Raw genomic sequence first — 11,411 nt, 5'->3', positions numbered from 1 at the left:
TGCCCACCTCGGCCTCCCAAAGTGCTGGGATTTGCATGATTTTTAGCAGGGCTGACTCACGGGAGTGTGGTTTAAGATGAGTGGTGTTGGGAACTAGCTCTTTTTAAATGGGTTTGGATGTAAGATTAATCTAGAAACTTCTGCCTCTGCCAGCTCATAGGGCAGGGATCTGACCTCAGTTCTGACTGACTGAAGCTTCAGGTTCCTGAAATCTTTAAAAATCTTTCCCCAGGTGCTTGTGGGCACTTGCAGAGAGCCCGGAGAGAGGACTCTCTTCCCTTAACGCACTTTTCACATCTGACTGAAAGAGGGCGTCATGGTTGTGAGGGAGAGGGCTATCTGGGAACAGTCTGGGCATGGTGGCCTCGGGCATAGGGTCTGCAGTCCCATTCCACTTAGTTTGTCTCTGTTGTAAATTAAGAATATACTTCCCATTCCTTTGAAAATAATACCTGAAATAATGAAATCACATAAAGCGTTTTCTCTTAGATGCTTGAAGCATGCATAGACTTTCGCGATCGGTAATTGCCCTGAGTGCTGTAGCGATGCACTCAGTGAGGCGGTGCTGAGGTGCAACGTGGGGTCAGGTGGAAACCTGGCTTTGCAAGTGAGCATGGTCTCTGCTTCTCTGACTTGCACAGGATGGACAGAGTGAGCCCTGGTGGGTAGGGGGTCCACAGGATTCTGTTAGGACTGCGCGGCTAGAGTATGCACGGTGTCAGAGCAGCATCCAGCTGTGCCCACCGATGTCAGTCCTGAGCCACCGTGGAGCACAGCTGGAGGGGGAGACACTGGGTTTGGCAGGCAGTGTGGAAGTGAGGGGCTGGGCTCTCACCCTTCAATACCTAATGGGAAGCTGGAATAAAGGAATCAGTGAGTTCCCTGCAGTGACAGGGACGTGTTACCATCTACCCAGGAGAGGTGATGACTCACCTGGGGCGGGACCAGGATACTCTGGGTTAGCTGGGAGGGAGGTGGCAAGGAATGGGTGAAACCAGGAAGGAAATTCCAGGCAGAGAGCAGAGTCTGACAGCAGAAGAGTGTGGGGGTAGAGAGGTGGCCCCTTTCCCTTGGAACCGGATAGCCTTTGAAGCTGATGCTGAGCCCAGTGGACGGGACCCTCTGGGGGCCGTAGGGATTGCCTGTATCAGGCTTGCTTTCTGAGCTTCTCTGGGGCAATGAGGATGGGTACCCTGGAGCCAGGCAAGGCAGGAGGCCCCAGAAACTTTGGTGGAGGAGATAATGGAGGGCATGGAGCAGGAGGAATCCTGAAAACCAGACTGGGAGAGGTGGGACCCGGTGGATGATGTCCAGTACCAGCAGGCGTCTGAGACTGTGGGTTCATGCACCGCCTTGGACCCCCTTAACTCAGTGGTTTTGGGGGCTCCAGGGGACATTTGCAATGTCTGGAGACTTGGGAGGATGGTGAGGGAGGTGCTGCTGGCATCTTCCTGGGTGGAGGCCGGGGACGGTGCTGAATACCCTGCAGGGCACAGGACAGCCCCCAGCAAAGGGTCACCTAGGCCACAGTGTCAGGAGGGCCCTAAGTGAAAAGGGAGTAATACAAAATAGGCTTAGTTGGCAGAACATTTATCAAAATGATCCAAGTTCAACATGTATTCATCATGAATCCCACATTACATTGGAGACTTACCCTACTAATTTCTTCTTTAATATACCCAACAGTGAAAGTTATAGAGTTTAATTAATAATAAAAAGTAACTCCACATTTCACAAAACACTTAAATGTAGCATCTTATAAGAATGTGGCAAATTTCTGCTTTTTTTTTGAGATGGTGTCTTGCTCTGTTGCCCAGGCTGGAGTGCAGTTGCGCGATCTCAGCTCACTGAAACTTCTGCCATCAGGTTCAAGTGATTCTCTTGCCTCAGCCTCCCAAGTAGCTGGGTTTACAGGCATGCGCCACCACGCCCAGCTAATTTTTGTATTTTTAGTAGAGACGAGGTTTCACCATGTTGGCCGAGCTGGTCTTGAACTCCTGACCTCAAGTGATCCGCCTGTCTTGGCCTCCCAAAGTGCGGGGATTACAGGCGTGAGCTGCTGTGCCCAGCCTGGTTTTCTTTTAATTAACAGCCAAGCAATTACATGTTTTATCCACAAAGCTGGCTATTTTGTACAGGTGTGCAGGCATAAGAGGATTACTGATGTTACTGAGGATAGTCTTGTCTTAGCATTTACTTTGAGTATGTATTTTACTTATTTTATTTCTGGTACCAAAAGAAAAAACTATTGAAATGCGTATGAGATAAAATTTAACATTCCATTTTTGACTGATGAATGCTTAATAGTTATAATAATTTTTTTTGGCAAAAGATCTGTTAGTGAATAAAGACTTTAAAAAATAGAACAAAGTAAATACGTGATATACTCATGTTTCTCTTTTCTTTGCAGGAAACATTAATTCTGAAGAAGAAGAAACTAGACAGTCGGACCTCCAGGACTAAGATGAAGTAAGCCGAGAGGAAACTGTATCATAAGAATGCTTCTGTTATTAGCTGGGCGCGGTGCTGCGTACATGTAGTCCCAGCAATTCGGGAGGCTGAGGCAGGAGGATTGCTTGAGTCCAGAAAGTTGCAGTTGCCATGAGCCGAGACCCTCGCCACTACACTCCAGCCCGCGTGACAGAGCGAGACCCTGTCTCAAAAAATGAACACAAACAAAATGCTTCTGTCAGTTAACAATCTTTATTAGAGGATTTTTAGTCTGTCTTTCTCAGCTGCATGTTAAGTTGGTTTACAATAGCAAATAAACCTCTTTATTATCCTTTCTTTCTGAACTAGCCTCTGCTTCAAGTTTTGTAAACTGAAGGTTACCAGGTGGTTTTGCCATGGCTTTTCAGTGGTGTCTTCTCCTTGGATAGAGAAAACTGTAACTCTGCGGGAGACGGTGAATGGAAGTTTGGCTTCTGGCTGAGCTGGGAGAGTAATTCTGTACCCAAACCTCTCTCTCAGATTTCCCACAAGGGAGGTAGGAAGCACTTAGAACACGAGGATTGCCATATGCAACGCTCCTCAAATGCAGTGTGATGGGTACACGGCTGGCTCGGGTAGGAGATCGCCCGCTGCCGCTACAGGGCTTCCTCCTACTCCTTCGCCTCTCCATGTGGAGCCCAGGCCACTGTGGAGGCCCTGAAGGTGACTGGGGAGAAGGGCCACCCGCAGGCCAGGCTTTGGCCTGTTTTGCACACGCTTCGGTTTCTTAGTGTGCTGGAGGCTGCCATCTGCACCTCGTTCACATTTCTTGAGGACTGTCTCAGACTCTGCCTCTCCTTTCTCTCCCCAGCGCCAGGCTGCCCCCTTCTTCCTGGGCAGGTAAGCGAGCACCTCCCAGGGGAGCCCGACTCCCCATCTTGCATGGCTCTGCTTCACGCACCCTCCCCTCCCCTGAGTTACTCAGAGGCCAAGTGTCATCAGTTCACCCCAAAATGTCCTTTCGAGTTGGTTTAACAAATGACAAGGACATTTTTCAGTTCATCCCTGACATCTTCAGTTCACCCTGAAACAGCTCACCCCAGACACTATCAGTTTACCCCAAAATGTCCTTTAGAGACATAATCTGGGGGCTATGTCTCTAAACAGGGGGCATGTGGAGACCAAAGTGGCTCCCTCTTGGATGCTAACCCACCATGTTGACGTCTGATCGGCCCCAGTCCGGTGAACACCTCCTGGTTTCCGCTTTATCTACTGTCTCTAGTGTAAGAACGTGTCAATCTTGACGTTACCGCACAAATTAGAGGCCACAGTGCACATGGCATTCTTGCTGTACTGAAGATTGCCTTTGTCTTGCTGGAGCGTGTATGCTCTTCCCTGTGGTATATAAGCCTCGGGTCTGGGGAGTAACAGTGCAGAGAGTCACCTGTCCTGTGGCTGCCCAGGGCTACGCTTCCATGTGTAAGTTCCCCAATACATCAACCAATACCGACAAGCTGGATTTGTCTGCCTTCTCCTTTGGTTTCTTGGCTCCTTTGGCATTTGGGGACTACTTTGCATACACAGCCCTTTCATGGAACAGGGCCTCCTTAAGACAAAGCACACAAGCCCGGTGTGGTGGCATGAGCCTATAGTCCCAGCTACACGAGAGGCTGCAGCAGGAGGACTGTTTGAGCCCAGGAGTGCTCACTTTCCATTTGGCTGGAAGATGTGCAGATGAGAGCTTATGTCACCAAAGGCTGAAGTTCTGATGATCTAATTTGGGCAGAGTTTAGCCACAGGCTCCCCCTTGTGGCCTTTTCTGTTCTGGGTGCTCACCTGCGGTTTATCAGCTGCGGCTGCCATGAGCTCAGTCCGCTGGCTCTGCAGACCAGAAAGGCTGCGGTTCTCTCTTTTCCTTTGGGCACTCTTCATAGCTACGATCGCCACCGCCACAGCCTTCATGACAGAAGTTCTCCGCTGCCCTTCTTTCTTCCAAGTGTCAACTCCTTTCCAGAATTGGTTGCATCTTGTTCACTCTCCGCTGGCATCAGGCAATTGCTTTTTGTAATTTCTCCAGTGTGGACAGCTGCTATCTGCAGAAAGTTGGCTCTGGCAGGAGCTGACCAGGTATGGAGCCTGCAGCATGTGCCTCTGGGTAGAGAAAAGTTTCGATCACCAAATACCTTTATCATAAACTGAAATATTCAGGTATTCATCTTGATCTCAAGATGTACGTGATTCCTATTTCAGATATCCTTACCACCTTGGGCTGTTCCTGGCCTTTGCCAGCTCTTGAGTCTCCTTGGCATCGGCATCCTCAGAGCAGCCCCTCTGCCAGTGTAATCATCCGATGGGCTCTTCCTGTCCATTGCACAGACAAAATCAATTTACCGAGCCATGGCATTGCAGTAGAGAAAGGGTGTCACTGACACGAGGCTGGCCCATGCAGAAGAACTGGAGTTACTACTCAAATCATTCTCCCCGAAGGCTTAGACACTAGGGTTTTTATGGACAGTTTGGTGGGCCGGGGGCTAGGGAATGGGTGCTGCTTATTGGTTAGGGATAAAATCACAGGGGTGCAGAAAAGCGTCCTCATGTGTTGAGTCCACATCTGGATGGGGCCACAAGACCGGTTGAGTCATAAGTCCTGGATCCCCATGGGGTCAGTCTGGAAAAAGTTTTTAAAACCCCAAAAAAACAAAAACGTAGGTTCTACAATAGTGATGTTATTTATAGAAGTAATTGTGAAAATCCCCACATGGCCCCTGGAAAGAAGGGATTATAGAAACTATGCCTACATTTTAGCAGAATTCAGGTCCCTCCTATAATCCTATTCTTGTGGTCTTTCATTAGTCTTATAAGGTGGTTCTCAGTTCCTGAGCACGGATGAGGTTAATTTTAGGAAGGGACTGTTATCATCCTTGCTTTCAAGTTAAACTATAAATTCTCCCCAAAGTTAGCTTGGCCTATGCCCAGGAATGACCAACGATGGCATGGTAGTCAGAAGCAAGATAGAGTCGACGATGTCAGACTTCTCTTACTGTCATAATATACTGCAAAGGCAATTTCACTGGAGCCTGTCTAGGGGATGTCTAGCACCACCCTGCATCAGTGCCTTCCTGAGAGGGGGTTTTGGGATCTCCACCTTGGAGACACCCTTCAACTCCACCTGCTCTTCCCGCAGCAGGTGTGAGGACTGGCCCTGACCCTGGATAACTTCTCTGTTCTCCTGTCCTGAGATCCCAGCCTCAGAAGACACTCTGTTTGGGTCTGCACACAGCATTTCATGGTTGTGGTGGTGGTTTTGAATGGGCAAGTGGATAGTGGAGAAAGGGGAGGAACTGTGGTCAGGGCACCATTAATAGAGGGAGGCAGGGAAGAGGCAGACGGTAGAAAGGGGTGGAGAAAGAAAGGTGGAGGGTGAAGGGAGCTGCTGCTACTATCTGAAATCATGGTGGAGCCATGGTTCAGGGTTAAGAATAGTTCTGGACAGAAATTTTGTTATAATTAAACATTAATCAGGCTGCACTTTGACCCACTTCCTTGTAAGGGCAAGTCCCATAGCATGAGATACCAACAATCTACACCCCACTGTTCCTATAGATAGGAACTTCCCTGCTGTTCGAATCGTAAGGCTTCTGTTTAAGAGTTGCTTAAGCAGATCCTGAATTCCAGCAGAACAGCTGATGCCAACCGGTTTGAAGATCCCCACAACAGGAACCAAGTCAGCATGAGAACACCATTTTTTCCATCTCCCTGTCCATAGCTTCATTCCGCACTCTCCAACCTATCAACAATCTCCACACTGCAGCCTACGCCAGAACCCTGAACAACCCTAGCCCCACACTCCCTGGAGAGATGGAGTTGAGGTTTCCTGCCATCTCCTCTTCTGGTAGCCCCAGGATTAAGCCTCTTTCTCTGCTGCAGCCTGGGATCTTGGCAAATATTGATTTGCAGAGTGCATCAGGCAATGGACCCATTACAGGTACAAGGGAATCACACTATGAGAATGCTTTTCTTTCTTTCTTTTTTTTTTTAGAGATAGAGTCTCACTCTGTTGCCCAGGCTGGAGTGCAATGGTGCAATCACAGCCCACTATAGCCTCAACCTCTTAATTCAAGAGATCTTATTACCTTAGTCTCCCTATTAGTTGGGACTATAGTTGAATACCACCAAGCCAGACTCATTATGTTTATAGAGACAGGGTCTTGCTATGTTACCCAGAGTGATCTTAAACTCCTGGGCTCAAGCAATCCTCCTGCCTTGGCCTCCTAAAGTGCTGGATTATAGCCATGAGCCACCAAACCTAGCTGAATACTTTTATTTCTAAACCTAAAGTAGCATGCAGCACTGGAATTCTGGAAGCCCTCAAGCGGGATTACAAACCCCAGGCCCTGCTGGAGCTGGTCAGGCACTGCTCTCCTAAGTCACTCTTCCTTAGTGACACGTGAGGGCTGTTGGCCCCGGGGTGGGGAGGGGACCATGCCCTGTGTTTGCTGCCTCTGTCCTTGTCCACTGCTGCTGCTCTGTGGTTTACAGAGATAAGCGTCATTGCAGGGCTCACGTCATCGCGCCTTCCCCATCTCCACCTTGCTGCCCTCCTGCCTCACATTCACACGTGGTGCCCTCGCCCGACCTGACCCCTACTTCCTGCCCCATACTCCTGTTTTCCTCAGCCTCTTCCTCCCATTTCACCCTGCACAGAGGCCTTCCCTGCCTCTAGACTCTTCAAGGCCTCTCTGGTGTCCTCTTTCCTAGCTCTTTTGTTTTTCTTTATGCTGTTAAACCAGGTTTAGCCTCCTTACATATTTAAGTTCAGCCTAAAGGTTTCTTTTAAGTCGTGAACACTAACAAGTGGAGGTGTAAGAAGAGCATAGCCTATACCTGTGCCAATCACTGAGTTTTGGCCAATCAAATGTAGCCAACTATTCGCATTGCATTCAAATAAGGCAAACGCCGAGCTGTAATTAATCCAGCTGCATCCCTACCTCACTTCTGTTTTCTGCACGTCACTCTCCTTTCTCTGTCCATAAATAAGCTTCTACCACGTGGCTGGAATCTCTAAGCCTACCCTGGCTGCCTGATTCGCAAATCATTCATTGCTCAATGAAACTCTTTTAATTTGGCTGTTTTTTTTTTCCAATGCCATTTACCATAATTTGCAATTCATCCAGTCAATAACTATTTCTGGAAAGCTAAAGGTGTACCAGGCACTGTGCCCCGGGCTGGGGTAGGCCAGGGATGCCCTCCAAGGATTCATTATTCGGACCCTATATTAGAAAGTTGGTAGAGAAGCAAAAGTGGTCAGACTGCCTTGAAAATATTTGCCACAAACGCACCATTTAAACGCTGTACCCTCACTGAACACCTGCCCTGTTTAGCGTGAGCATCTCTCTGCCTCTGACCATTGTGTCCACGCGCTTGGCAATCAATTTTTCTGATTGTCAAATTTTCCACAACTCATTACAAATGTAACACCAATGGATGGCAAAAGGAAATTTTCAATCTTGCAAACGCTGTAAGGTTTCATGGAATTGATTGAGGTTATGTTGGGGGATTGCTCAAATTATACACAAAGCTACTGACAAAGGAGATTCTCGAAAAATGAGGCTAAGTAACAATAGGGTATGAGACTGTCAACAACTAGTCCTTTGTTTCCTTACTTAGGGCATTAAAAGAAAAAACAAACAAACAGAAACAAACCAGCCCTGACAAAACAAGGAATTTAATTCAGAGGATGATGAAGAGAGCTGGGGAAAATCAAAGGCCATACATATTTTGTAACAATGACTCTCTTGCCGAACACATGATGTATTATGTCAAACACGAAGTTAAAAATGTTGCGTTCTGCTCTCATAAAACATAGTCAGAAAAAGTATAAGAACTCCACCGCCACCGTTAATATTGACTTACTATGATTTTAAGAATTTGGGCATAGTTGCAATTTTGCCTAATTTACCTTTTTAAAATACAAGGTAAAATGGACCAGTGTTCATAATTTTTCATTTAATTGATTAACATAGACTCTAAATCAAACCCTACTTCTATTTACTTTGTATTTTGGTTTAACAGGATGTGCTGTGCATGACTTTGTACAGTTTATCTCCTGATAAGAATTTCCTGCTGTGTTAATTTGCATAATTACCTTTGTGCTGACCCTCCCCCTCACTGAAATGTGAGGTCTGTGAAGGCACCATCTTCTCAGTCAGGATCCCGGCAGGAAACAGATGGCCTCTCACCACAGGAGAGTTCAAGGGTCCTCATGCTGGAAACCTGTGGTAAAGGTGGCGTAACTGCCTTAAGTCTGGTGCCTGGGCAGAATTCTTAGCAGACCTGGGCTTTTCCCACCCAAATATGTCAAGTAGCACTTAGTAGGCCTCTGTCTCATGTCTGGGGTGCCTATGACCAAGGACCCATTGCCATAGACAAGTATGGGTCAAAACAACTGTTACCTGCAATCCCTTGCTCCTTGGGGCATTGAGACCTGCCTTGTCTCTGATGGTTAAGAGCCACCCCTACTCTGGTGCTTAGAGTGTCGCTACCTCCAGGTCACAGAGGACAGTCCACAGAGCTGGTGAAGGACTCACCAACGCATTTCCTCTCTTCTTCCGGGCCCCTTGGGGAAGAGGCATATTAGGGAAGGTCTGAGTCTGTTGCAAATAGTAGGTGCCTTTCTACGTTTCTATTTCCTTGAGACTTTGAGCTCTGTTCTCTATAGTGTGCCAGGATTTCAAGCTTTTCGATCCCATTAACTTTGTCCCATTAGCCAACCTGGAGGATTATTAACCACTTTCTCAGGGTTTGAGCCAACATATTAAACGCTGAAACCCAGCCTAATCCAGGCTCACTCTCTTCCACGTGGAGCAGGCACTGTCAGACTCCACCCCATGCTTGCTCCCAGGCTCTAGCTGCTACCTGCTAGAGTGGACCTGCAGCTCCATGTTGAGGCAATCTCCTCCCAGGGAGGTCTTGGGCCTCCTCACCCTGCCTCTGCTGGTCTCAACTGTTTTCTGGGACTGGAGGCAATGAGAGGTGTGGGGTGGGTCCTGGGGAACTGGCATCAGCTCAGGAGGCAGCTTCCCCAGGTGCAGTCATTGCAAGACTTTTTAACAGAAGCATATTGGGTTCCATGTGGGACGGGAGGTGAAAGGAGGAAAAGGGGGCAAAAGGGAGGGGAAGGGAAAAGAGGAGAGTGAGGGGAGAAAGAGAAGGGAGAGCAGAGGGGCGCCGCCTCTGTAGACAACAGGGGTTCAGGGGAATTGGCAGCTCCAAATTTCCAGCCTCTCTTTCATCTCTGCCCAAATCTCTCCATTGTGTCTTTCCCCACGGACACCTTATGTTCGTCTGTTCTTGCACTGCTATAAAGAACTACCTCAGACTGGGTAATTTATAAAGAAAAGAGGTTTAATTGGCTCAGGGGTCTGCAGACTGTACAGGAAGCAAGGCGTGGAGGCCTCGGGCAACTTACAATCAAGGCAGAAGGTGAAGGAGAAGCAGGCACGTCCTACATGACCAGGGCAGGAGGAAGAGACAGAAGGAGGAGGTGCCACATCCTTTTCAACCAGATCTCGTGGGAACGCTATCACGAGAAGAGCAAGTGGAAATCCACCCCCAAGATCCGGTTGCCTCCCACCAGGCCCCACCTCCAGTACTTGGGCTTACAATTGAACATGAGATTCAGGTGGGGACATATCACACCCTTTCCTTGTAAGAGATCAGGCAGGGTTGAGCATTTAATTGGCACCTCAGTGCTGCCCTCTTACAATCAGGCTCATGCTTGGCCCTCAGCACAGATGTCCTGGGACCGGAGAGATGAGGGATCCTTTCAAAGCTGCCCTGGAAGCCGCTAGGTCTCTACACCTATTCTTAATTGTATACTCATGGCTTTACATTTCTCCTTTTCCCTGGGCAGGTGCCCTAGGGGGCTGGTGACTGTGGCTCTATGATCTCTAGTTGCCATAGTGACCGAGCACCACATGAACCCCCATGCCTTGCCCACCGCCTGCAATTCCTCCTGTGCCATCACTGGACATGCCTTGCCCACCGCCTGCACTTCCTCCTGTGCCATCACTGGACATGCCTTGCCCACCGCCTGCACTTCCTCCTGTGCCGTCACTGGACATGCCCTGCCCACCGCCTGCACTTCCTCCTGTGCCGTCACTGAACATGCCCTGCACACCGCCTGCACTTCCTCCTGTGCCGTCACTGAACATGCCCTGCACACCGCCTGCACTTCCTCCTGTGCCCTCACTGAACATGCCCTGCACACCGCCTACAATTCCTCCTGTGCCATCACTGGACATGCCTTGCCCACCGCCTGCAATTCCTCCTGTGCCCTCACTGAACATGCCCTGCACACCGCCTGCAATTCCTCCTGTGCTATCACTGAAGAGAGTTTGAAGAGCAACGCATGCCGTGATGACTTGTGCCCCATTGCCGACCAGCAAGGAAGTGACCTACACGTGCGGGTGACCCAGAGTCTAGTGCTAGGGGGTAACAGCAGCCCATTTGCCATTGTGAGCATCCCTGGAAGTCCCATCGGAAGCAGAGGCTCCACAACCTGCAGGTGGATCACTAGGTCACCTCCAGGGATGCTCAGGTAGAAGATGCTCCCTGTTCATCTCACTTCAACCCTGGGGCTTCCTATGAGGTCTTGAGACTGAGGAAACTCTTAACTCTAGTGGTAAAAACAGGAGTTCACTATTCTTACGGAATGAGCAAAGCAAGAGGACTAGCTCAGAAGGTGTGAGAAGAATCCGCCAGGACCTCAGAGGGTCAGCGAGGGGTGACGTCAGCTTTCCGCAGCACAATGGCGCCCTCCAGCGGCGTCCCCCTGTATCGCCCTCCCTGCTGTCTTCTCTTCACCTCGCGTATTGGCAGAGGAGGTGTTAGTGCTCGCTGGCTTATGAGCCCACTGCCCACACCTTCCACTGAAATATAAGCTCATACAGAGTGACCTTGTATCTGACCCACGGCTGCTT

General features: G+C 49.1%; 1 protein-coding gene across 1 annotated transcript in view; it reads left to right on the top strand.

The window, feature by feature from the left end:
- Positions 1-11,033, top strand: part of RSPH1 (radial spoke head 1 homolog (Chlamydomonas)) — a 36,050-nt gene extending 25,017 nt beyond the window's left edge. Inside the window, exons 8-11 of the mRNA XM_011954227.1 lie at positions 642-815; positions 2,411-2,469; positions 3,302-3,330; positions 10,384-11,033. Coding sequence (XP_011809617.1) covers positions 642-815; positions 2,411-2,469; positions 3,302-3,330; positions 10,384-11,033 — 912 coding nt within the window. The remainder of the gene's footprint in view (positions 1-641; positions 816-2,410; positions 2,470-3,301; positions 3,331-10,383) is intronic.
- The last annotated feature ends 378 nt before the right edge of the window (positions 11,034-11,411 follow it).

Source organism: Colobus angolensis, unplaced genomic scaffold, assembly GCF_000951035.1.
Source record: "Colobus angolensis palliatus isolate OR3802 unplaced genomic scaffold, Cang.pa_1.0 Scaffold38, whole genome shotgun sequence".
In the NCBI taxonomy this organism is placed as follows: domain Eukaryota; kingdom Metazoa; phylum Chordata; class Mammalia; order Primates; family Cercopithecidae; genus Colobus; species Colobus angolensis.
This window is presented reverse-complemented; position numbering and strand designations above follow the sequence as displayed.